The sequence below is a fragment of the Trematomus bernacchii genome, unplaced genomic scaffold (genome assembly GCF_902827165.1).
Source record: "Trematomus bernacchii unplaced genomic scaffold, fTreBer1.1, whole genome shotgun sequence".
Lineage (NCBI taxonomy): Eukaryota > Metazoa > Chordata > Actinopteri > Perciformes > Nototheniidae > Trematomus > Trematomus bernacchii.
The window spans coordinates 403,469-430,317 of record NW_022987567.1 but is presented as its reverse complement, the minus strand read 5'-3'; the positions used below and the strand labels follow the sequence as shown (position 1 = coordinate 430,317).

Sequence of the window (26,849 nt, the reverse complement as noted above, 5' to 3'; positions counted from 1 at the left end):
CCATATGTGGTAGTATTCCATAACATATTTTCTCTTTGACATTACTATGCACTTTTTAATGTTTTTGTTATGGCATTAATTCATTCTGATCGTTACTTTTGAAATTATTTAGTATTTATTTTGAAGCATCTTCAGATTACATTTATATAACATGCTATAATTTGACCTTTCTTTTATGCTCTCGTGTCGTTTTCTTCTGATATTTTTGACATCCTAAACCACGTTTCTTTTGCATTCTTTTGACGAACAATTAAGCAGATGAAACAGCAAATCATATAATAATCGCACAGTCACTCTATATCTATACAACATCAAACATACATATCCACTGCCACTTCTTACGTAGCAGCCTTTTTATTTCATCTATACAAAGAACACGAACACTGTGAAATAATAAAACATATTTATTGTGGATATCTTTTTTTATTCCAACTTAAATGTACAAAGGTTGAGGGAATGCTGAGTGGAATGCTTCAATAAACATCTTTAGAGCTGGAGTGTTTTTTTGTACAAAAGGGAGCTGCTGTTTTATAGCAGGTTCTTCAGGATGTGTGCCACAGCTTCTGGGAAACTGTCACATGTCAGGTTGGGGTTGAGGGTTGATTTTATCCTCATCTCCTTCTCGGTATTTACCTAAGACAGAAATTGGAATGCTATTAATGACAAACCTGCAGAGGACGTAAAGTCTTTCTAGAGATGCAGAGACAGGATGTGGCTCTGGTGACACTTTTGACACCCTTTTCTTGTGTAAAATAAATACACTGCTCTGAAGCAAATGTAAGTGAAACCCACCTCAGGCCCACCGGATAGCAGATGTGTTCTGCCTCACACGTTTAACACAAAATACAAAAATAAAAGAAAACATGACTCCTCTGTTGAAATTGATGTTTTGAAGGAGAATATTCCTAAACTTGTATCGTATGTTGTCCTTTAGCTTGAAGTAGTGAATGACTTTAGGTGGCTGAATACGTTTGGCATTTCGTTTTATATATTATAAAAAGCATTGATTGGATGTTTTCGAGTTCTAAAGTATTTTATGAATTTTGTAGTAATCTCACGAGTCATGGGAAAATGCCAATTTGGCACATGAATGAATTAAAATAAAATACACTGTTTTAGGCATATGATAGCTATGTGACAACGATTAACATGATAATTCAGCCTCTATGGAGATAGACATATGATTGTCATGATCATTTCTGACGTGGGTTTTAGCTAATCTAAACAAAACATTGAATGCTGCTTTGAACCGATATTGCTCCATCTTGTGACTGTAACACCCTCTCTTGTATAGAGTGATCTTTTTCTAACAATTTTAATGTTATTCCATTGAATTTTATTATATTTAAAATCCGTCGGCTGCTAGCTAACGTTAGCTCTCATCTAGAAAGATGTCGTTACGGCGTAGAACGGAAATAAACAGTTTATAACGGTTATTTTATTAATCAAACCTCTTTCGTGTCCACTCTCCTTTTCCTTTGCACCATCTTCCTATCAGTTGGCCTTGCTTGCATCAGGTAAGCTGAACCTTCATTTATTTTCTCCTTATTCACTATTTTTTAAATGTCATTGTATTGTAATTGTTGGTGTATAACTGATGCAGACAGCCAGGTCTTTAATGTCTTTGTATTTGTGTAGTGGTTGGAGACCAGACCCAACAGACAAGTGTGTCCTGTGTGTAAAGCCGGTATCAGCCGAGACAAAGTAATCCCATTATATGGACAGGGAAGCAGGTCAAAAAGACCCCAGGTAGGTCTCTTTGTGTTGGATTACTGGTCTGACTGACTCTAAGGTGCTGTTTACACGAGGTTGTATCCGCTACTTTTCTCTTTCGTATAGCCCGTTCGTTCACACAAGGCCTTAGCGGAAACGCGGAAACGGACCCCGCAAACGATAACGGGTCCCAAGGTGGATAGATCTGCAAACGGAACGCTCTGGGGGGCCAAACGGCTCAGTGTGTATACGATCATTTCCTGATAACGATGAAGCCATAGCCCCACCTCTGCTGCTCACTGCTGTAGCATGGTCAGTAGCTACTGCTACTGACCATGCTACAGATGTTAGTGCAAAATCTACAGCTCCTCTACCACAACCATCAGCAACAAGTGGACATGGAGAATTACATGAACTACATGTTGCTAAATCCACCGCGGGGCATAAACAGATGGGCAACCATGGCAACCATGCTCGGGGGTCTTCTTCGCTGCTTTTGGTGTATTTTGTGGCGGAAGTACAGCGCCACTTACAGGCCCGGCATATGTACTACAGCGTCTCCAGCGCTTTCGAGCGGTCTCGTGTGAACGGAAGACTTTTTTTATATCGTATTCGGTTTGCGTTTCGTTTGCGTGTAAATGGGGTCTGAACGTCCTGTGTTATGTGATCACAATACACACAATAAATATCTCAAAATAAGCACTTTTCTAAACGTTTACTGAATATGTATAAACAATGCAGGGCACCTAATCATTGCTTTAAAAATATTATTTTGTTCTTTATCATAGAGAAAGAACTCTCCCTCAACCACAAGGACAAAGGCCGGAGCCAGAAAACTGTGTTGTAAGTACTTGAATTGTGATTTAAAAAATAAGTACATGATGGCATGTTTTTGCGCCAGATCAATACTTTCTTCATCCCAGACGTGTTTTGTATCAGCTGTTGACTTACATTACACATTCATGATGAAACCATTACCTAGGATGGTGTAGGTGCTGAAGTGCAAACCTGTCTTTTATCCTTTAACAAAGAGAATTTCCCACTGGGACCTATTAGATGCTTAGGGCGGACGTTTGGAAACGTCTCTTGAAACGTCTCTTGAGAATGATGAAAAACTTCAGTGTCTGTTGCGTCACATCTCTCTGACTGTATGGTAAACTCCATTGTGAAGAGAATTCATGCACAGCTTCATGTTAGTGATGAAATATGTTTCACAGGGCTGGTTTGGCTTTGGACAGTGGACACCGCGACAGCTTCTGACTCTACTCCACCTGTTAGTCGATCTGGTGCTTTTATTGTGGCGGCTGATTGCATAAATGCAAGGAGAAACACTATCTCTGGCTTACCTAGAAGATTTAAAAGAGATGCAACATTATGGCACATCATAATGGTTTGCACCAATGTGATTATGCCTTGACATATTTTCCTCTCCTTGACTTGAAGTGTTAACTGTTAACCCAAGGCAAACATCTCTTAAGGTGAACCACACAAGCTCCGTGGAAAAACGTTTTAAATCATCATTCAATTGTTCTCTGTGCTCTCTTTTTGAGTATTGTTTGGTATTACTACTGAATTCAAATATATTTTCTGCTAATAAAAATAAGACCACCAGTGCTCTGGGATCATTCACTTTGATTTTCATGCATACATATATTCATATATGATCCCTATTAACCTTTTCAGGTAACTTTTATTGCAATTACCGTTGTTATGTTGTATTGCACGTTTTTACTTTAACTTTTTATGTTTTTATAAGTATGTTATTTTGTTTGTTCTAAAATGTAGCAACTGTCACAAAACAACATTTCCTCCACAGGATAATGAAATTATTCTGACTGATTTAACGTCTTCCATGATGAAATACTGGTCAGATATAATGTTGATGTCAACCATGTTTTTTTTTGCATTCTTTTGATGAACAAGTAAGCAGATGAAACAGCAAATCATATAATAATTGCACAGAATGACAAGTTACTCTCTATATCTATTCTACAACATTACCACTGCCACTTCTTACTTAGCAGCCTTTTTATTTCATCTATACAAAGAACACGAACACTGTGAAATAATACAGTGTTCGTGTTCTCTTTTTTATTCCAACTTAACCCTTGTGTTGTGTTCGAAAGCTGTTACCGTTCATGGTGTTCGCGTGTCAATTTTGACCCATGATTTATCTCAGTCCAAAACACTCAATAATGACTATCATCCAATATTGTTTTAACTACATCCTAACTAACTTATAATGCATCCATAACCGTACAATCCTGTTGTAATTGTATGGCCCCAAAACACATTACACCACATATTGCACACGTGCATGTGTGTGTTCAGGTTCAAGTGTTAGTGTACATATTCTTTGAGAAAGGTCGAGTTCCCGTGGGGGGAGGGGGGCCAGAGGGAGGGGAGACAAGAGACAAGGTGCATGTTGCGAAAAAAGTATTGTTACAGTGGATGAAGGGGGTGGGGGTGGGGGTGGGCTGTCTAAAGTCAAAGATGAATCTTGATGGGGTCAAATTTGACCCCGAGTCATCCCCAACAATGCTGCCGGGTCTTCACAGACCCGAAACACCAAATGATACACTTTTTTTTTTTAGAGACCTTCAGACTTGGCTAAAATGATCAAAATCAGTTTTGTAGTGTTTACATAGCTGTTGTGGAGGATATCATGAAGCCTTGTTCCGATAAAAAAAACTAGAGCGTAGTTATTATATAATTTTAACTTGTAACGGGTCACGGGAGACCCGAACACAACATAAGGGTTAAGTGTACACTTTGACATAATGACAAACATCAGTTAATGAGGCAACAGATGGTGGGTATTTAGTCAATGCATACTTTACTTTTAAGGATTAGTCACTTAAGAAAGTAGTCTACAACAGTGAAATAGACATTTTGTTAAAGGTGTGCATGCTCTTTTATATATACAGGAGTATAACATAGTTATTTTACCTAAAGGTTGAGGGAATGCTGAGTGGAATGATTCAATAAACATCTGTAGAGTGTTTTTGTGTACGAAAAGGAGCTGCTGTTTTATAGCAGGTTCTTCAGGATGTGTGCCACAGCTTCTGGGAAACTGTCACATGTCAGGTGGGGGGGAGGGTTGATTTTATCCTCATCTCCTTCTCGGTATTTACCTAAGACAGAAATTGGAATGCTATTAATGACAAAAAACAACAATGATAGCAAAAACAATGTGTTCACAAGTCTATGTTGGAAGAAGTACAGCATGCCAACAAATAAAAACAACAATCCTATAGTATGTAGGAAAAAGGAACAAAACTCACAGTATAGTTTATTAAAAAAATGAAAAACAGTCATAGTATGTATTAAATATATATATGTCGAAAGAATCATAAAAATGACATTGTATTGTACATTGAAAATATCACAAAAAAACAAAGTAAAGTATGTCGAAATGATCAGAAAAATCAACATAGAACAGAAAAATAAATAAGACAAAACAACATATTATAGTGAGTAAAATAATACAGTATATCCCAAAAATACCAGAAAAAAAGACACAGTATAGTATGTTAAAAGAAATCTGAAAAAACAACAAATGAATAGTATGTCAAAAAATCTGAAAAAACTTTATAGTATGTAGAATGTCGTAAAGTATAGAAAGTCTTAAAAAGTCATATATATAGTATAAAAAAGAAGAAAAAGGACGTTTCTCACCAGTTCTGACCAGAATTCCCAACATCCCTGCGTTCTGTGCTCCGCCCACATCATCTCTGGCATCCTATGGGAAAGCAGCACAAACCATTGAAAACATCATTTGATTGGTCTACACATGTTCCTACAGGCTGCTGTTGAAATGGTTAGAAGTTGTTTCCAACAGATCGACGTTTCTACAAACTGAGATTTCTATCAAACAGTGAAAATACATTTCTATATGGAGTGTGACTGGTCTCCGGTTTGATTCCCAACAACAGAAATGAACCATTGCAGTCGACACAACTTTCTCCAAAATGAACATAAACCTACTTGCTGTTAATGATCCACAATTGAAAATATACTTACATCTCCTATCATGACAGCTTCAGTGGGGCTGCATCCTAAATCAGACAGGGCCTAATAGAAGGAAACAAACAAAAGAGAATGAGGCCTTGTTAAGAGGTTAAAACAAAATAAATACATAAATCTGATTCATACTTGGGTTGGTGGAAAAACGTCTAACCTGTGTGAAGAAACACTTTTCGGGCTTTCCCACCACAGTAGCTCTGCAGTCTGCAGCGAACTCCAGTCCCGCCACAAAGGGTCCGGGGCCGAGGGCCAAACCATCCGCACGTTTGTAGTATCGAGCCTTATGGATGGCGATGAGAGGAGCTCCTTCCAGAACCATCCTGGACAAAATACACACAATTATACACGCTTCACTAACCAGGGGCATTAAGGGGATCTTCTGCAAGCTCTAGATCAGGGGTGTCAAACTCAAATACACAGTGGGCCAACATTTAAAAAAACGGTACTAGTCGAGGGCCGGACAGGTTCAATGTTTATTGCTAAACTTATTGAAATTAACTTATTGCACTTATTAAACCTGGAACTAACAAAGCTTAAATGATTGCCAACATTAAACATTAAATAATCAGTTGCATTCATTTCTTATGGCTCTATCTGCAGCTATCTGAGTCATTTCTTATGATTACATTTTTCCACAGGCCAATAACAGCTTCAAAAAAACAATTTCCCTCAAAGAAAAAAACAAACACCGGCGGGTCAGTTCTAATAGTAATTAGAAATGATCCTGCAGGCCGAAATTAAATCCACCAAGGGCCTGATTTGGCCCCCGGGCCTTGAGTTTGACACATGTGCTCTAGATGGTGTTTTCACAGAGGTACGGTCTCTCAATGACTCAGCAATTTCAAAGTTATAGATGATGGACATCCTCTTTTTGGGAAAATGAAATAAGAGACAATTAGAAACTGTTTTCTTTCTATATCAGCAACAAAAGCTGGACTGTAACTGTTATCTCAATATTTGTAACGCACATGTTTGTGACCCACTGATGGATGTGTCACCTGAAAGCCTGGTTGAGTGTCTGGTAGTTGAAGTGATCAGGAGAGAGTCCGATGACAACGGCGTTTGGCTCTGACGTGTCAATACCTGGAAATTGGAATTATAAAAGTCAATAAGTTATAATATTGATGTGATTTTTTTATCCAGCATGTCATGTATTAAATGTCGTAATTAAATGTAATGATATAAAGATTATTTGGAAAGGGAAACAATCTATGTAGCTGTGATAACCATCATTTTGTAATACTATTCATCCCAGGAAGTTTCAACCCTCCTCACAAGGAGGTCAAAGGTCAAGATCAGCAGGGCTCAACTTTTTTATAACACTTACAAACTACAAAACAACAGATTTTTCTGAGAAAATAAAGAAAGAAACACATAACAATGTCATTGAGCGCTTTGGAAACAATTCAACAACTACTCATCGAAAAATGGTGCACGTACAGTAAGATTTGGCTTTGGACCCCTTAAAATAAACTGATGGCTATAGGTTGAATAGCGATACACACACACACACACACACACACACACACACACACACACACACACACACACACACACACACACACACACACACACACACACACACACACACACACACACACACACACACAACACACACACACACACACACACACACACACACACACCACACACACACACACACACACACTACACACACACCACACACACACCACACACACACCACACACACACACACCACACACACACACACACACACACACACACCACACACCACACACCCACACACACACACACACACACACACACACCACACACACACACACACCCACCACACACACACACACACACACACACACAGTTATGTTCAGGTTTTTTCCTTGATTTTAAACGATATAATATTGTTAAAATGCTTGTTTACTGTTGTACCACCTAGTACTTGGTGCTTTGGCAATACTTTGTTTTTGAAATGGTCATGCCAATAAAGCTTATTTGAATTTGAATATTGTCACTGGGATAAGATAGTAATGACAAATGGTCTTAAACAATATTGTTAAGATGAAACCAAGGTGGGTTTGCAGAGAAATTTAAATAGAAATAACAATCCAAAGAAAAATCACACACACACACACACAGACACACAGACACACAGACACACACACACACACACGCACACACACCTGTGAAGTCTTCCAGAGCGCTGTCCTCCAGCAGCAGCAGCGGTCTGAGTTGTTTCCGCTCCACCAAACTCCTCGCGGCACTGAGCGAAGTGAAGATCTCTTTTTCCTGCAGTTAGGTTCATTTTCAAAATAAAAGTCAGGGAATAAAGAGTTGATCTCTCCATGAATTAGCTCATATTAAAGCATGTGCACATTTCTTCTCAGTTCTTTCACATACATTCTAAAAAAATGTACATTTTTCAAAGTAACTTGTCATACTTCTGTAGGGAATATTTTTGGTATATTTACATTTAATTTTCTTTTAAGATAATAATTTTCAATATGTCGACCTATGTCCTCTTACTGTGTTTATGTAGGCAGCATTTCACACCACAGCACATTCCTTGTATGTGTAAAGTCACTTGGTAATAAACCTGGTTCTGAATAAATGAAACCTGTGTTTGGAAGTTCTACCTGGATGTGGAAGTCGAGCCGCTGCAGTCTCTCCACTAAACTCCTCTTGCTCTCCTTCGTGGTGTTGGTCACAAACTTCACATCGACAGACGCCTGCCGTAACCTGAAGGCACCGCGACACACAAGCAAACATTTAAAGTTTAAAGCACACGAAACCATAGTAACACAAGATAACAGCAACATTTTACATTTTATTTTAATAAATTATATCTTTACTGGGCATGATACATAACCTAATTAAATATATGTAAAGCTGTAATTCATAACATAACAATCAACAAACCAGAAAAAAAGAATAAAGAAAATAAGGATCCCCTTGTAGCAGTGGTTCTCAACTGGTCAGGCCTCAGGACCCACTGTTTTCCTTTGTCAATAAATCGCGACCCAAAGTTTTGAACCACTCAAATGTATTTCACAGAAAATAGTGCAGTAATGTATACAGTATGCTTCTCAGCAGACACTTTCAAGTAAAGTGAAGTACAGTGCATACATTTTCAGTAAATGTAGTCCATGAAACAAAACCACATCCTCAACATTGTTAGTGCCATGCAAGGCAGATTATATCCCTTCACTGAACTAAAACAACCCCATAGCATTATCTCTCCTCCACCAAACAAATCAATTCATGACTAAGAGGAGTGTCCCAATACTTTTTTTTATATACACTATATAGACAAAAGTATTGGGTCATGATTAAGAGGAGTGTCCCAATACTTTTGTCTATATAAAAAAAAAGTAGAGGGACATTACAAGACAACAAATCATAACATTCTCCATGGGGAGAATGCCCCCATGAGAATGTTATGATTTTTTTTCTACTATTTTTTACATATCCATGACTTGATTCATGTTTTTTTCTCTACATAATATAATAAAAAAATATTTCACAGGATCCTTTGATTTGTAGTTCATGAGGTTATCGTGTTTTAAACAATTCCATGTAGATTTTTTTTATTATCGTATACTAGGAATACAACAAAATCTTCTACTTGATTACCTCTGGTGTTTTCCAAGCTGGGTTTTTATTCAGAGGAATAACAAAATATGTTATGAGCATTTATCATTTCTATTTGGGCGACGTTTCCTACCTGTTGAGGGCGTCCTGCGCCCCGGGCACCGCCGTGTCCTCGATGTGTAAAGTTCCACTCAGGTCGATGAGCACCGCCTTCAGAGCGCGTCGGCCCGCCATGATGGAGACCTGCAGAGCACGTAAAGTCAATCTAGAGAAGCAGAGAGAGGAGGTGGCTCCCTTTTCTTTTTGTTCATGTAAAATCAAAATCAGATTATTTGTGTTTGGAAAATACTGAATGTTCTCTTCTAATATCAGAGTAGCACATGATAACAAAGGCCCTACGTAGCTGTGTACGTAACCGGATGTATGATTACCTAGAAGAGCGTCAGGACACACTGTTTTAGGCATATGATAGCTATGTGACAACAATTAACATCAGCCTCTATGGAGATAGACATATGACAAGCATGATCATTTCTGACGTGGGCCTTAGCTAATCTAAACCAAACATTGTATACTGCTTTGAACCGGTATTCCTCCATCTTGTGACTGTAACACTCTCTTGTATATCAGCATGTGAAGGACACTGTTCTGGGAACGAGTTGTCCCAAATGCTCTGTGTGTGATGACTACTTCCGTTATTGAGAGGATCATTAATACATGTATCCTGATATTGAAGCTCAAGCCGGTGACGAGTGATATTTTTCTAACAATTTTAATGTTATTCCATTTAATTTGATTATGTTTATACTTTTTTCCACCTTAAAGATTTAAGGATTGTAATGCCTGAACACACTGCTGAAACTAAATAATTCCCCAATTTGGGATCAATAAAGTACCTATCTATCTTAAAGGAAAGCTGGAAGAAGTACTCAGTTATTTTAATTAAGTAAAAGTAGCAATACTTAATTTTAGTGCATACAAAATATTTCTTAAGTAAAGGTAAGTATTCACATCAAAATATCCTTAACGTTTCAAAAGTAAACATCATATGAAACTATTGGATTATAATTATAACTATAATACAAACATAGAATATATCATATCTATTATTATTTATCAGTTGAGAGTTTTGTATTGGCTAATAATCTGAATATGTAAAGTAACTAGTAATGAATGCTTGTCAAATAACTGTATTGGAGTAAAAGTCTAAAGTAGTACAAAACAAAAAATACTTAATAGAAGGTAAAGTACAAGTACCTCAAAATTGTAATTAAGTACAGTACTTAAGTAAATGTACTTCACTACATTCACCTCTGGTTTAAGGCATACTACGCCAGGTTTGTTGTTTTCTTTTTACTAATACCGCCTGTAAAGAAAATGTCTTGTATTTTGAGCAAAGACAAAACAAAGAAAAAGTTTTGTCTCAAGCTTTATTGCTATACTGTTTAGCTAAATTCACTCACATAACAATGGTACAAATAATCCTCGTCCTCTTTTTTTTTAAATTGGATTGTCACTCACTTGACTGAACATTAAACAGCCACATTATCAACAGTGTTTCAAATCTGTTATCAGTTTTACGCTGTTAGATAAGAGCTGCTCCGATTAGGATTTTCAAAACTGCTAAGTATGACCAAGGTCCGCTGTAAATGGAGCTTTACTCAGTTTAAAAAAGCTTATTCTTTCATAATAATATTTTATTTGAGAGATTATACCTCCATAATCATAATTCACATAGGTAGTGGCAGAATTGATCAGATTACTGCGTTGTTCAAACCTACATCAGGACCGACTGAGAGGATTATTGACCGGTTCGTGACATCATGACTAAAACACAGATTTTAGGATTGTATTTTATGTGTGATCCCCTATTATTTAGACATGTTCGGATTTCTGTTGTGTAGTTATCAATGTGAGGGTACAATTAATGATCTTAATACGCTCACCAAAAAAAAAACGTACAGCCTGTAGGTCATGTCTCTCTTATTTGTATTTAGCTCCACTAATATCAGAAAAGCGTGCTGGGAGGGGAGTGCCAAAGTAAAAGGCGCTCTCTGTGTGTGTGTGTGTGTGTGTGTGTGTGTGTGTGTGTGTGTGTGTGTGTGTGTGTGTGTGTGTGTGTGTGTGTGTGTGTGTGTGTGTAGTGGAAAACAGGGCTAAACTAAACAAGCTTCACAATTTTCCAACAATTACCTCTGAGTTTGTACATGTTTATTGAACTATCTTTATGTGATGTGTGTATTTATTAATATTCACTGTTACATTAAGTGTTCATTCAGGTTGTGTCGATGAATTCTAATATGAGGCAGACAGTAAGAACAAAAAAAGAACAGAAAAGATAAGAATATTATTTAAAAATATATATTATTTAAACTGAAATAAACACTATGTGTAATGCAGCTGTTCTTATTTATATAGGGAACTGTTTGTGTTTTATTATAATTGTATGTGAGTCTTGAATCATAATGATGGTTTTATTTTTAAAATACTATTATTTTTAAATCATCTCCATTGCACTGAGGTTGTATCAGCTGTAACATTAACAACCAGCACTTATCAAGTGAGATAACCAGCTAATAGAAGTAGATGCTAGCTGGACCTGCTCCCCTGAATGAAGGATAAAAGGTAAAAAGTAGCTTTTATTTAAACGATTAATTAAACTTTGAATCTCCACTACTTCATTTCCACACTGTCCGATGTCACTGCTCATACAAAACGTTGTGTTTTTAACTGCAAAACGTCTTAATAACTGAGTAAATGTGAAGAAAGTTAGCAAACTGCAAAGCTAACCTTTAGCAACAGCTCTCCCCCGACTTCCTGGTTTCTTCTTCGTTGGTGTAAAGTGGAGTTTCGTCTCTGTGAGCTCAGTGCTGCCCCTTCCGACTCAACACCGCAACACCATATTCTCTCTTTTAATTCCTATATTTTATTATGTTTTTACATTTTTGTACCTCTTATTTTTGGAAAAACATTTTTTAATAGCACTTTTTTACATCACTACCTCTTATCTATATTATGATTATGTCCCCCCCAATTTATAATGTATGTTATGATCAGATAAGAGGGTTATCCTTAACCACTTAATCACTCATTAGAATAATAATAAAAAAAACATATGTATCCCGTCCCACTAACAACCAACAGATGTTTTGCATTAGTGGGTCTTTAAAGGCATTCAGATTTAATATGGGGGGAGGTATTATCAAAAACGGCAACAACCTTCTCTCCGCCGTATGCCAGACAGCACTGATCAAATCCTCTTTCATACATCATTGAGTAACTGTTTCCCAGTGTTGTTTTGGAGTTTTCCTCCCAAAAATATTGTGCAGCCCATCAACTGGGAAAACACGAAAACTAATCCGACACTATGAATGTTTTGTTCAGACAAAATATCTAAATGATTAACATATTTTAAATCCCTTCTTATATATCAAAAAAATGCTTAAATGTTATTTTCTGGATTTGTTTTTTTAACCTTTTCTTTTTTGATGCTTGTGTTGGGAATAAACCTGTCTCTCATTTGGTTATAACACTTTTGCCAACAGTCCTTTTGTCTCTGTTCCACAACTGTGTGTTAGGAAATAAAATGTGAACGCACTACATATTTTAGTTTCTTACTTTTATCCATATTTATTCAAAATCTAACAAGCTGCTTTTTTGTATTGTTCTGGTAGACAGACATTGAGGATGTCAAGTCTAAAACCAATACACTTAATTTAGTTAATTGTAAAGATTTAAAATAGCTCGCATGTTTATAATAGCTCTCATGTTTATCTGTAACGTTAAAAAATCAAGTCCCTTTTTTTCAAGTTAATGTTGAAGATGTCTTTCTAGAATTAAAGTCAACATATGTTCGAGTTTTGAATCTTACCCATGACCCTCTGCTGCATGTCATGTCGTTTTTCTCCCATTTGTTTCATTTTTGTTTCTCCCATTTGTTTCACTCCTTATACCCATAAAGTCATAAAAGTAACAAGTCATAAAACATGTACATCTTTACAAGCTAAAGGGTCAAAACAACATCTGAATTATTTATCATTGAAAATCCCCAAACATCCTGACCTGTGAAGTGCAGATCCATATTCATGCATGATCGCTTACAGATGTCACTTTGAACCCACCGCTAAACTCAGACTAATCACAGATCAAAGTGGCTTTACTGCGAAAATCTCTCTGACAAACATATGCTACTAATTCCAGCAGATCCCCTCTCCCCTTCCCACGTATTTAGAATCTACAGTAGTGTTCATACAAATGTTTGTGCAGCTTAGTGGCAGAGGAAAGGGTGATAATTCACAACATATGTGGATTATCAATGAAGTGGAGCAGGGATGGATGGACAAATGTGTGGATTATATGTGTATGTCAAACTGAAGAGAGGGGTCCTTAAACAATACTCTGACTAAAGTGAAAACAAATGTATGATAACAAAAAAAAGAAAATGTAAAGAATTGAATAATACATTTATTTCAAGACAAAAAAAAACATCTCATTACTATTACAATGTTTGTGTCATTGAGAGGGAATTGATGTGTAACCAGTACAAATGTGGATTGTTTTGAGCTGCGTTTGGCAGTATTGCTTAGAATCTAGATTAAAACATTTAACCACATTTTACATACGGATAAATCACAGAACATTTGTCTGACTGTTTGTGTAAAATCTGTATATTGCACCTGAAACGCCAAGTAGGTTTTGGACTTTAAAGCATACACTATCAGAATGAAGTCCTGAAATACAAGTTGGCAGCCTAAAAATACTTTTAACTTACTTCCAGTTTGAAATAAATAAAAATGGCACCTCATTTTTTCCATATTGTCAAGCCCTACTTCTGTAAACACTGTTTTACATTATCGTTTGTAACAAGATGATAAAACATACATTATAATTAAACCATTGTATCGCGGAGTGTTGAAACGAGGACAAACTATGAAACACAAAGTGGCGATATGACCAATAATTATTTCCATTGTGTCCTTTTTGTGTCCCACTGACACGCAGGTGAGGTCAGGGTTAGTCCTGGTGTTTAGGCCAAACTAGCCTTTCTGTGACTTGTGGTTGGGTTGTTTCATCTTGTCTTTGGGTGTAAAATGTTTACGTTTTTTCTAATTCCATGCCGTTCGTCACTCTGCTGATGACTGGCAAAGTCTCGAACTGATGGATATTTCTCTGTGTTTAAGTTTGTGGTTGTTCTTTGGCACATCTGGTCCTCTGGCTTCATTTTGGTGCTCAGTGTACCGCCGTCAACCGAAGAGTAACAAGAGGACAATGCAGACTGTATTCACTATTATCAAAGGCACTATGGAAAAAAGAGAAGAAAAAATAATTAGCAGAATCCTCAACCCTTAGAAAATACATGAATGCTAGGGCTGCCTACCAAATACAAGTACCCCAACAACAATTAGGTAATTTACGAATTCTGTAATTTGATATTTCCTGATTTAAAACAAAAATATTTGGCTGATGTAATGCTTTCATTGTTTTTCATCCATGAATTTTCTTGTTTTTTTGCAACTTGGGGTCCAATAAGGTTTCTATAGGTCAGGCCTTCATTGAATCTGATCTTTTCAAATGATACACAGCACAACTAAATATATCATTCACTCAACATTTTCTTTAATTTTAGAAGGTGGAATCTATGTTTTCCTATGTAAACTAGCTTACTTACCTCTCATGACAGTGCGGACCGAGCGGATGAGGGTTAGAATCTGAGCTTTGACACCTGGATCGTCCCCAAAACCTCCAACTCCCTGGTCGACCCCCCAGCCGACTGAAGACAGAGAGGAGCAAATGGGGTGAAACAGAGGGGAAAGTAAAGAAAAGAGAAAGGAAACAGGATGAAGCAATTGGTTAGAAGAGAATAAAACACAACAGCAAATGTATTTGTTTTTAAAATCGTCCCTAACATGCCTTTTGTGGTTTTATATAGGTTTTTCAACATGTAAATGGTCTGTGATGGCTTAAAGTTCCCTAGAGGGACTGAAACATTCAATTGGACTCCATTGTTTACTTCATTAAAAATAAAAACATCACTGTGTACAACTTATATTGGCTAGCGCTACAACAGATTGTACGTGATAGGCTAAGGGATGAGACTTCTCTAAAGAATTGACCAATCACAACAGAGCCTGCCAGCTAACCAATCAGAACAGACTGGGCTCTGGTTTCAGACAGAGGGTGAAAATAGGTGCTGCTTCACAGGCAGTATGAGAAAAATAAAGAGCTTTTTGAACATTAAAGCATGGAAACATGTCATAGTAAAGGCACAACATATAATTATGAACGTGGACATTTGCATAAAAGGACAAGGACTCCTTTAACATTAAGTTTTTCCATAAATCTTACTTTTATTAGCTCTAAGAATGGTAACATTATATTATTCAACACTGAACATGTCTCTCCAATGAACAAACCTCAAACTTCTGCTTAAAAATCCCAACATAATCCGATTGTTAGAACAAAAGGCTGTGTATATAGGCAGCTGATAATGAAGTAACGTCACACTTAGCTAGCTGTTTTTAGCACCGTAAACATCGTATTTTTAATAAAAATGCATGATGTAAACAAAGAAGGATACTTACACTTGCTGAGAAACCTTTCTTCGTGCAACACAGCGACTGCATTAGTGCACAGAATAGCGGTCTGGATGAGAGAGTACAGTGTAAACGCCATGCTGGCAACTTCTTCTCCTCCTCCTTCTTCTTCTGCGTCCACCACTCCCAAAAATGTATATGCCGTAAAGAGGCAGCGGACGTCGTAAAACAGTAGTAAACGGGAACGAGCTAATAATATGTACTTTGGTCTTAGGGAACTTTTGTTTCAAAGTAGTCGATTAAAAACACATGTATTAATGGGGGAAACAGGTCATATTTAATCATTATGTGTCCCGAGTTATGCATCTTCCCTAAAATCTAAATAATAAAAAATAGGCTATAGGCACACATGTATGTTTTAATTATTATATATTTGTCCTCTTTTCTTCTAATGAAAATTGACTAATAAAGTCATACAAAAAGAATTGAATATTGAAAAAATGATTTTGTTTCATATAATCATTGTCAAATGACTCGTGCTGCTGTTGTGACATCTTTTATTTCCCTTTATTTAATTTGTGTGTATCGTATATGCTTCTTCTTTTTCCAAATATGATATATTTTCTTAATTTAGGAGATGGTCCAGCCTGTATTACTAGGACACATTAGCATGAAGTATGAAACATGAAAATGATTTAATTTCCATGAACCGCAAATCATGAAGCCACAGTCCAGTTATTGTATAGACTTTTAATTTACACATAAATAGTAGAGAAACTACAAGAACATATTTTAATACATCTGCATCAACAGTTTATAATGATAACATTTCTCTCAGTAAATGACAACTTTATCCATTCATTCATTCTATAAACAAGGTGGGTGAGTTCTCATTTGTGATCCCTGTGACACACACTTGATCAACACATTTCTTTCTTTTTGACATTATAATAAATAATATGTTCACAAATCAGGGTCTTAGGCCCTGGTACTCAAATAAATAAACAAACAAACACATATAGATACGCTCACTGTGAGGCTCGGTATTCTCACTTTGACATTGTATACAGTCAGATCAAATCATTTACAGGTAGATGTACAACACTGACACACGCCAGCCTTCTGCTCCTCGTGTCCCGGATACTCATTTGGAGAGCAAACACGAAAACAGGGATTGGCCTTTAATTGTCGTTTTAACCATCTGACAACACCCCATCATTTAGCTGAGGGTGGTAATGTTACCTTGCCCGTGGATCGGTGTTAAAAACATTTGGTCGGAGGGTTAAAATGATCTTCACGGTTCATTTTGAGGAAAGGATTCACAAATAAAACAGTAAAAAGGCTGCTGAGCTGTGGATGTGACACAGGATATTGTTTTGAGCTAACTTCCTGTTTAAATAAAAGGTGAAAAATGTCAGCATTGAAAATAATACTGTAGGTTTTTGTGCACTCAGAAATCCCTCCCCAAATACTAAAACTCTTGCTTAAAGCGTTACGTGAATAAGTATTTATTAATACTGCTCTCTCTTTAGGTTTAAAACCCCAAAACACTTATTTCATTTTCTCCCTTGTTCTTCATCTGGCATATTCAAGTTAGCAATATCTAACGGAGTAAAGGATCATCTGACCTCTTCAGGGACATGCTGACAATCAGGGTAACTATGAGACGTTTGTTTGGGTCAATGAACACAACTGGACATGATGAGGAGAATCCCTTTGGGACCAAATGTTGCAAATGTTTTTCTCTCAAGGGTCCCAATCTGATCCATCAATCTTAGAAGTCCGTCCTTGTCCACAGTCTGATGTATGTACAGTTGGGCCAGCAGCAGTCATGGACAATAACACACAGTCTTACTGTTGCTATGACTCTGTCCTCTTCGTCTTTCGGAGCTTGGAAAAGTTCACAGTTTGTTTTTCACAGCTCTAAAACTCACAAAAGTGTGGTTGCTTTGGTCCGGGTTGGGTGAAGCTTTGATTTCCCCTTTTCCCCCTAATGTCGCCAGTGTGTGCCCATTTTAGTTCAGTCAGTTTGGGAAATAAACTGGAGGCAGGGAAAAGGAGCTTTTATCAGCTACTTCTAAAGTGTTTTACTGAACAGAGCTAATAACAAAGGCAGAAGAAAACAAATGTCCAGGAGAACTTAAGAAATGTATTTATATAATATATTCAGTCGTATTCTGTTTGGGTCTCTCCCGTATATTTCTCTGTTTTTTTTCTTCTTGGGACATTCACAGAAATCCAGGCAGTCTTCCTCTCATTGGGGATTCTGCCTGTGAAGAAAGTAAATACATAGAAACTCAAATTAGTGTCATGTTCTGGATTAGTGTTTTTCAAAGACTAATGTGTATATACTTATGTATGTCTTTTAGCTGGACCAGGATAAGTTATTGTCAATCAAATTAAGCACAAAATGTATTTAAATTTCCCAATTTGCCATGAAATAATCACTTTAAAGCAAACAACCCAGTTTCATTGGCTGATTACAGCCTAGTGGTCTAGTTTCTAAAACACTATCAGAACTATACAAAGGCAATTAAACTTGCTGAACTTACTCTCGCTGCTTTGTGTTATAAATAATGAAATGTTCATTTGACATCTACCGTGCTGATATTCTTTTTATTAATAAGCGGTATTTTTAAATGAATGAAAGTAACAATGACCTTTTAGCTATTTGTTGAGATGGGAGCTGATCTTTTCTTTTCTGATGATGTTTGCGTAGGGAATCTGAAGGGAAGAAGATTCAGAGACAACATTTTAGATTGATCCAGGTTGAACAACATTTGGAAACACATGCAGTAGGAGAAAAATGAAGCACTTTTGGAACATTAAAGTATGTAAACATGGGACAGTAGAGGCACAAACTACACATATGAACATGGAGATGAGCATAATAGGGCCCCTTTAAAGGGAAATATGAATCTCTGTGCCAGACGGGTGAAGCTAAGGTGTCAAATCCAACCAACATTATGAAATGATAACACAGCAACATAAATCTAAAATGTTGCTAGAGTTCATTCGAATGTCTGTGTGAAATGAATGTGTCATTACTCTCAGACAGATCCATCTGCTGCTTCTTGACACATTAGTCAGTCTTCAACGTTTTTTCGCGTGCATGTGCATGCTTATAAATGAGCTACAATGTTTCCGTCTGCCTTCGTGGTTACATGAACGCAGCCTGCTCTGGTTGTGTGTGTTCGGAGCGAGGTCTGCGATCATGTGCATACGAGCGTGTGCAGTTGTTGCGAGTGTCAGAAAGCAAAGACAAACAGCGTCTGTCAGCCGGTCTGCCAGCTGCTGCGCTGATTGATGTGGACGGAAACAGAGGAACTTATCACCCGTGAAAGACAAACTACATGATTGGTTCTGTCGTCTGACGGACAAATAAGCCATAGGAGAAGTGTCCACTTGATCCCTTTTGATGGCTTTATTTATTCTTTGTTTAATTCAGTTTTAGTTTTAAGACATAGGTTTGGATTTGTTATTCATGTCTACAGTCTAGTGTTAATTGGGCTGTTATTGTCACATTTCCTTATTCATTTTTGATTTCTTCTTTCGCTGTTCAAACTGTGTAACTATATTTGACTGAAAAGTGCTTCATAATTAGCCTTAATTATATTCCTTTTGAAAAATCATTACCAAGATTGTTTTTCAAAGCAAACAGCGAGGCTTTTTAAGCTCCATCTATCCATAAATGGGTGTTTTATTTGTCGTCTCAAGGCGCAGCAATGATATTTCTTTTCCATCAGTGTTCAGAGCTGATTGGATCATTAGGAGTCTTACCATCTGTAACTGTTGGACCATCTCTTCTCTGTAGGCGAGCTCTCTTTTCATCTGGTCTTGGAAATTATCTGAAATGAGCGTTAGAATCTATGATTAGCCTGATCAGTATTATCATTTGAGAAACTGATCAATTCAAGTTATTATAAAACAGCCGATGGAGGATAAAGGAGGTTTAGAAAGACAAAGGAAAGACAAAAGATAAGAGCAGGGGGGAAAGGGAAATGGAGAAGAACCTCAGAAAGACAGAGAAGGACACGTTGACCTTGAATGATGTGACAAATAGACTTACGGAAGACAGGAAATGGTGAGGTGCCCTTCAGAGCGTGAAACTCTTGCTCTAGTCTCCTCCTGAAGTCGATCTGCTCCAGCAGAACCTTCTGGAGCTCCTCTGCAGGAGGAGGAGGAGCAGGAGGAGGAGGAGGAGAAAAGAAAGAGAGGAGATTTATGAGTCAAGATTCAAAGGCTTTTTTTGAAACATGCACAATAGCTAAGTTTTGGCAATCAAAATGTGCACCTCCAACAATGCAACGTACAATATACTTAATATACAATATAAGAAATACAATTGTGCAAGAGATTCGTGCAAGCAACATGCAGAAATAAGTCAACTATATATTACAATTGAGTGAGACAAATAAAAACAGAAGGTCAAAGTGAATATTCTGCAGTAGAGTAAAATACTATATTGTAGTGATATATAAATGAATAGGTATTTGGACTATTACCAGATGTATGTGTTATCTATGCACCTGGGAGGTAACTCCGTCTCTAAGCTGTCATATTGTGAATATCTGTCGTACTGTTTTCTATTGTGTATTGTTCATTTCTTTTGTATAGATGTTCTTTTCTATATTTATGTTCTTGACCTTGTACATTAACTTGTTTTCTTTTAATATCTTAATTGTATGCACCAACGCCTTCTACGTGAAAACCTACAATGCACTGAACCTTTTTCTGATTCTGAATGTTTTACTTGAATATTGGTGACTCAAATGAACAATCTGTACCTTTCTCCATGTTCTCCACGTCCTTCTTTTGCACCACAGGAGAGGCAGAACCTCGGCTTTGATCACCTAAAACACGGAAAGACTTAATGTTAGATTTGTGTTTTACGTGCACAATGACATATGACAGACATATCCAATGTGTTTCCCGTCCGTAAGCATCAGAGACTACTATATTTCAAATGCAACACATACCAGAGTCACATTGTAATGTATTGCAATCTAGAAACATCTTTATTGATACTTTATTGATATGTGTATTAACCCTTCTTCCCACCTACTCTTTATCACAGCCCTGTAGTTCACTCTTTGTCCTCTAGATGTCAGTGTAAGCTTGTGCTTGGCAGCCTGAAGGAGACCGTTAGTGCACTGTTCAATCTCTTATTGCTGTCAGATAATATTGCTTTCTATTAAGAAACAGAACATTCTGGAATTAGAGTAAATGATTTTGTAGCTTGTGAAAATGAAGCAAAGGTCTGTGCTGAAAAGGTACTTTAAGGGCCTTTCCATCAATTTGGCAAGAAATAAAAAAATGCATAAAAATAAAGCGTAGCTTGGAGCTTACTCTGCTCTGAAACTGTTGCATGTAATGTCAAAATGTGTTTTTTATTTACCAATGCTAGTGGCTATGAAAACTGCATTAGTATAGTACAACTGTATTATAATATGCCACATATACATACTGTATAGATGCATATTATGTCTGTGTATATTTTTAAAGCTTTTCTTTTGCTGAAGGCATCTACTTGTTGCGGTAAAACTTCACAATCTTTCATCTGCCTTTTTAACAAACATCTTTATCTCGTACTGTTTTCCACTGCATCAGTTTGAAAGTTTCTATATTGTTCTTCTGCTGGTATGTATGTGTGTTGCGCTTCATGTCTGAATTGTGACAAATAGGCATTGTGCGCCTTAAATGAAGCGATCCAGCACACTCGATATGTTTATTCTCTCCTCCAGTCATTTCATATCCTGGCTGCTTAAGCCCATGCTTCTCTCTATCTCTCTCATTTAGAGCAGAGAGAGCTCTCCTCTCTCCTTCCCTCTCCTCTCTCTGTCTCATTTGACAAGCAAATTTGCAGACAGTGCCCGAGGATAACAACCTCGTTTGACAGTCAATTAACCGTGAATAGTCAAAGCCAAGGCGGTTTGCATTACATAAATGGAAAATTAGATTATTTTTTCTCCCTAGAAACAGAGGGAGAGTTTAAAGACAGTGGAGGGAGGGGGGGGGGGGACTCGGAGGAATCAGGCCTTCTAATCACGTAGAGCTTCCCACCGCCCAGGGAGACGTTTGGCAATCAGGGGAAAGGTGGTCTCATTTAATTTGTTTCGTGTAATTTTTCGAAATACATTATACATTATGCGCAGGGATCATTATGGTGTGTGTGTGTGTAGGGGTGGAGGGAGTGGGGAGTGGGGGGTAGATATAAATGTTGGCACAGATGTCATAAAGCACTTTTAATGTTTTCCTGACAGATATAAAAAGGCAATAAGCTGTGATCTTTTTCAAACGGGAAAGGGTTTTTTGCGCTGAGGAGGGGGAAAAAAAGGCAATTATGTCGGCGGCGATATGGGTCTAGGATGGAGATTGCCACCGCGGCTGCTTATCTCCGAGCTGATGTTTTCTTGTTGAACTATAACGGCCCCCCTAAGAGTAACAGCCGTGGCGACAGCGCCGCTAAAGAGAGCAGCCGTGGCAGAGCGGCGGCGGAAGCAGCTTTTCTTTTCCTGTGTATTTATATGAATCCCTTAAATCCCGCGTGAGAGGAGGAGGAGGAGGAGGAGATTGAGGTGGATGAAGCTGTAGAACGGAGGAGCTTTCTCTCGCTGCTTTAAGTATTTCGAGTCCCATTTGGGTCATAAGAAGAAACTTATATAAAATCATGGTTTTTAATCAGCATTTCTTTTGTATTGTATAGACATTTTACACGGTGCAAATGTGTCAACATTGTGTGTTTTGAAATTGATGTACTTAAAAAATACAATGTCTTAATTTTGGATTTACACAAGCAAATAAATGACATTTCTGCTCTGTAGATAAAGAGATATATAGGTTTAATTTGCCTACTTCCATTTACAGGCTCAAGCTGTTAAGATGTTGTTAATTGTATTTCCTTTTGTGAATGTTTGATCATGATTGGATCTAAGTATGAATAAAGATTTTAGATTTTCTCTGCAACTTGAGATTGAAATTGCACTCATAATGGTACTTTCAGGAGTACCAGCATGTTGTTTTAAAAAATGGTTGTTGTTTTAACCCTGCATTTGATCTGCTACCAAAAAAAATAAAAGAAATCATACCTGAACTTTCCCTCCAGTAGTCGGGCGCTGCTGTCTCACTCTCTGGTACAAAGAAACTACTCTGCTCTTTGTTTTCATCTGAGAGAAAATGAGACGGAGAGACAGACAGAGAGGGGAGAGCGTGTCAGTAAGGCCCATTGGTTGAGCTGGTTATCCGGACACATGGAGATAACTAAGTGTGCGCATGGTGTGTGTCCTGTGTGTGTGCGTGTGGGCCACAAAACATTCTACTCCGCGAAAGGGTCAGAGTGTGAGATGAGAGGAGCAAATGAAACGTCACAGGAATATGAGCCTCGCAGGGAGGAACAATAAAACCACTCACTCAGACACTAAAGGAAACAAAGATGCTATAATACAACAGAGAGCGTGTAACAGTTTGCTGAAATAGACTGGGTGATGCTATTTGATGAACCTGTTCAAACATTTGATGAAACCAAGACATTGTAAAACAACTGTAGGGTGAAAGAAGTCGTGTCAAGCATCCCATGCAAACTGTAGAGCTTTTTGTAGATGGTTTGTGAAAGAGAAAGTGTTTTTTGGTTTAATGTATTTTTACTTTTGAGAGAGACTTAAAAGGGGGAATTGCACGAAACAGATGGGAACGACTGTATCATGTCAAGGAAGAAATACTTAATATTTTATTCAATATAAATAATCTTCCATTATGGACTTAAAAAAGGAAAATGTGCAGTTTTAAAAAGAAAAGTTTAAAAAACATAGTAATGTCTGTGCTCACCAGAAATGCTGGAGTTGTCTTTGGTCGCGTACACAGGTAGTCCTTCATCTCTATTTTTGTGGACCTGAAAGAAAAGCAGTCTGTAAGAATTTCATATACACGTTATGCAAAAAAGACTTCAATTACATCAACGCAGGATATACTTCCTATAGTAAAAGCATTTCTTTGTAAACTAGATTTGTTGATGTGATGAATAGTGTTGATAAACACGAGTTTCCTTTTGTAATCTAAAGACCTGCAAATGTTTTATTAATATGGATTTAATTTGTGCAAACATTTAAATCATTTCTTGACAAATGCTATCTCCTTTTTAATCAGCCCATGGGTTTCAACCCTTTGTAATGATCTAATTTGGAGTGTATGGTTGTTCCCTATCCATTGATGTATTTGTTACACAATGAATAATTAGACTGTTCTGGTTTCAAATGCTCCTCATAACTCTCCCCTCCTCCCCTCTCCCTCAGAGGCCTGGTTAATGTGGGAGTCGGCAGGTTACAGATTAGAGTTGCCCTAACAGGCTGGGGTGACAGAGGGAGAACAAACACACCGTGGCCATTAAACAACCCACACCTGGGCCTATTAGCCCGGATCAGAGTTGGGGTGACTGTTTCAATTTCTTCAGGGAGAAACCGGTCTATCAATCTGCTTATGCAGATCACATCGCTGCCTGACTGCGGCACCATTTAAATAATAATTAGCTAAAGTGGCCTGCGGGGATATTTACGTTTTTGTAAGCAGGGTCCTCTCGGTGAGGCGGGGTGGAGCCGGAGAGAGGCAGGCTGGCTGAAGGGGATGCTGGCAGGCTGGGGGACCCCTGCCGAATGGGGTCTGAGGAGGAGGGAGGGGAGGTGCTGGTGTACACAGCGCCACTCCCTCTCTCCTTCCCCCTCTCCTCTCCATGGCTGTCGCTTAGCGCAGGGTGGTACAGGTTGGTTTGAGTCTGTGGCAGCCTGCTTGTGAAGCCCCCTTCCTCCTCCTCGTCTTCCTGCTTTGACGACTCCACATCCACTTCCCCCTCCTCCTCACTCTCCACTCCCTCCGCCTCTACATCGCCTCCACTTTCACTTCCGTAACTACAGCTGCTGCTGGGCGAAAGCCGCTGGTGGCGTTCAGACCTGGCCACTACAAAGTCCTCATCTGTTCCCCCGTTGCTGTGGAGCTTAGCGATGCTCTCGGCGTCCTTAATGACGGGCCTGAAGGCTGAGCCGTAGCTGGGCTTCCTGCTTTGGAGGGCTGGGGTGTCCAGAAGTTTGAGCCAGCCTTCTGAGGTCACAGGGCGGAGGTCAGGGGTTACTGTTGTACACTCTGGGTCAAACAGCCCGGGTCTGGCTGTGGCAGTCCCGGGGGCCATGGTTGCACTGACACTATTTCCGTTGCCAACTACTCCAGGTTCGCTGTGGTCTGAGAGATCCAAAAAGGCCTGCCTGAGAGAGGGGTTGTCTGCCAGGGAGGAGAGGGCGCTGGGCTGAGGCTGGAGGTAAGTAGGGACAGGGATTCCTCCCGCCGCTCTTGGTGGCCAAAACATGCAGAAAGGAGGATAAAAAGTGTCTTTGCGGCCGGGCCATAACAGACCTGACAACCCTGATCCTTTCTGCACACCTGAAACATCACTGTCATCTTTTTTCTGCTGGCAGAGACCAAATGCTGGGAAGGGGTAAGGCGAAGGGAAGAGCGACGTGGGAGGGAACTTCTGCAGCATGCCGAAGCCTTTGCTCGGGACTGGGATGACAGGGTAGCTACGTGAGGTCTTACGGGGAGACAAATTGCCTCCATCCAGATCATCATCGTCGTCAAAGCGGGATCTCTTCTGAGCACCCAGGTCAGACCCCATCATGTGAACGGAACCTGCGAGATTCTTCATGGGCCCCATGGAGGAACAATGGGACGAAGACGGCAGCGCTCTTTTCCGGCTCCCTCCGTTGAACATAGCTTTGACGTCTTCCCATGCGAAGATTAACTCATCAGCTGGGATTTTGTCAGAGAGTTTGAGGTGTCGACGCCAGGAGTTGAAGTTGGCGGCGTCGGGCTGGGTGTACTTGGCTTCCGGCGTGCGGTGGGAATGGAAAATGAACTTATTCGGGGAGAAGTACATGTTGCAAAGGGAGCACTTGATGCATTTTGCCCTGGAGCTGTTGTAGCGTGCCGGGATGAAGTTACCTCGGCTACCCCAGGCACACTCATGTGTCACATCGAAGGAGAAGTTGTCGGGCAGTTTCGGCGGTGCGTTCTCTCCCAGGAAGGACTTGCAGAGGCGCTCGGCTTCACGCTTGGTGATCATACCACAACGCCGCGATGAGATGGGCATGGCGCCGGCCCGACGGAGGATCTCCAACTGAACCGGAGTGCACTGGACGCAGGTGATGCCCAGCGCCACGCGCCGATTGTGAATCTCATTATAACTATAGTTCTTCAGGAGTGTGTTGGAAATCTGAGCCAGGCATAGTCTCTCGTTGTGATCGATAACCAGCGATACGATGGGAACGCCATACAGGATGACCTGGCCAACTTGGTTAGGCTTCATGGGTGGGGAGGATGAGGACGGCGAGGGAGAAGATAAAGAGGAGGATGAGGAGTGGAGATGGGCGGATCTGGGTGGTGTCAGGGGTTCTTGCTGGTAGGAGCCTGTGGAGCTTGTCATTATGATGTCATTAGTGCTCGAAAGATGGGTCTTATCCATACTGTGAGGAAAAGGGTATGTAGAAAGACCTGCATTCAAAAAGAAAGGAAGAAGGAAAACATTTGTTGATTTTTTTATTAACCACATACAAATCCTCTTATTTCTTACAAATAATATGAAATGAATCTAAGTATTTGTTATTATAAGAAACACTAATTATGACACGTAGGCCCAGAAACAAGCTGATGATGTGTGAACAAGTGCATATTAAAAATAATCTGTATTATTTAAAATGAAATGCATTTAAATGAAAAGCTTCTGTTACCCAATCTTACAGAAAAACAGCAAACGTTGTTTGTCTTTCGATCTTTACAGAACTGAACACATTTTTTAAATGTCAAATAAGTCATTACAAAATATAATAACAATTGATTTGTTTTCTTAACTACAACAACAAATGATTGAGGGCACAGAAAAAATAACTGGATAAAGATATTGAATGAACAAGTATCTGTGAAAGTGGAATGTTAAGTAAACAGCAAACACAACAGTTTGCAATAATCAACTCA

The 26,849-nt window shown here is 38.7% G+C and overlaps 3 protein-coding genes across 5 annotated transcripts; all 3 read right to left on the bottom strand.

Annotated features, from left to right (window-relative positions):
* Positions 1 to 401: 401 nt before the first annotated feature.
* Positions 402 to 12,182, bottom strand: hdhd2 (haloacid dehalogenase-like hydrolase domain containing 2). 2 transcript variants are annotated; one of them, XR_004555519.1, is made up of 10 exons: positions 12,097 to 12,182; positions 9,440 to 9,549; positions 8,352 to 8,454; positions 7,899 to 8,004; positions 6,738 to 6,822; positions 5,894 to 6,059; positions 5,737 to 5,787; positions 5,392 to 5,455; positions 4,663 to 4,847; positions 402 to 633 (listed from the first exon to the last, which is right to left on the bottom strand). XR_004555519.1 is itself a non-coding variant. In XM_034126014.1 (9 exons), exons 2-9 carry the CDS (start codon positions 9,538 to 9,540, stop codon positions 4,744 to 4,746), a joined length of 780 nt encoding a protein of 259 aa, XP_033981905.1. In that variant the 5' UTR covers positions 9,541 to 9,549; positions 12,097 to 12,182; the 3' UTR covers positions 4,408 to 4,743. The 2 variants fall into 2 exon arrangements, 1 of the variants encoding a protein (XP_033981905.1); XM_034126014.1 differs by lacking the exon at positions 402 to 633 and having other exon boundaries at positions 4,408 to 4,847.
* Positions 12,183 to 13,750: 1,568 nt separating this feature from the next.
* ier3ip1 (immediate early response 3 interacting protein 1) lies at positions 13,751 to 16,025 on the bottom strand. The gene is made up of 3 exons (XM_034126013.1): positions 15,888 to 16,025; positions 14,975 to 15,076; positions 13,751 to 14,605 (listed from the first exon to the last, which is right to left on the bottom strand). The coding sequence occupies exons 1-3, from the start codon at positions 15,976 to 15,978 to the stop codon at positions 14,550 to 14,552; spliced, it is 249 nt and encodes an 82-aa protein (XP_033981904.1). The 5' UTR covers positions 15,979 to 16,025; the 3' UTR covers positions 13,751 to 14,549.
* A 1,949-nt stretch (positions 16,026 to 17,974) lies between these two features.
* Positions 17,975 to 26,340, bottom strand: skor2 (SKI family transcriptional corepressor 2). Of its 2 annotated transcripts, XM_034126011.1 has the most exons (8): positions 24,388 to 26,340; positions 23,664 to 23,727; positions 22,928 to 23,005; positions 20,627 to 20,692; positions 19,909 to 20,007; positions 19,620 to 19,687; positions 18,500 to 18,563; positions 17,975 to 18,109 (listed from the first exon to the last, which is right to left on the bottom strand). In XM_034126011.1, exons 1-7 carry the CDS (start codon positions 26,338 to 26,340, stop codon positions 18,507 to 18,509), a joined length of 2,385 nt encoding a protein of 794 aa, XP_033981902.1. In that variant the 3' UTR covers positions 17,975 to 18,109; positions 18,500 to 18,506. The 2 variants fall into 2 exon arrangements, with proteins under 2 accessions (XP_033981902.1, XP_033981903.1); XM_034126012.1 differs by lacking the exon at positions 22,928 to 23,005 and having other exon boundaries at positions 24,388 to 26,240.
* Positions 26,341 to 26,849: the final 509 nt, after the last annotated feature.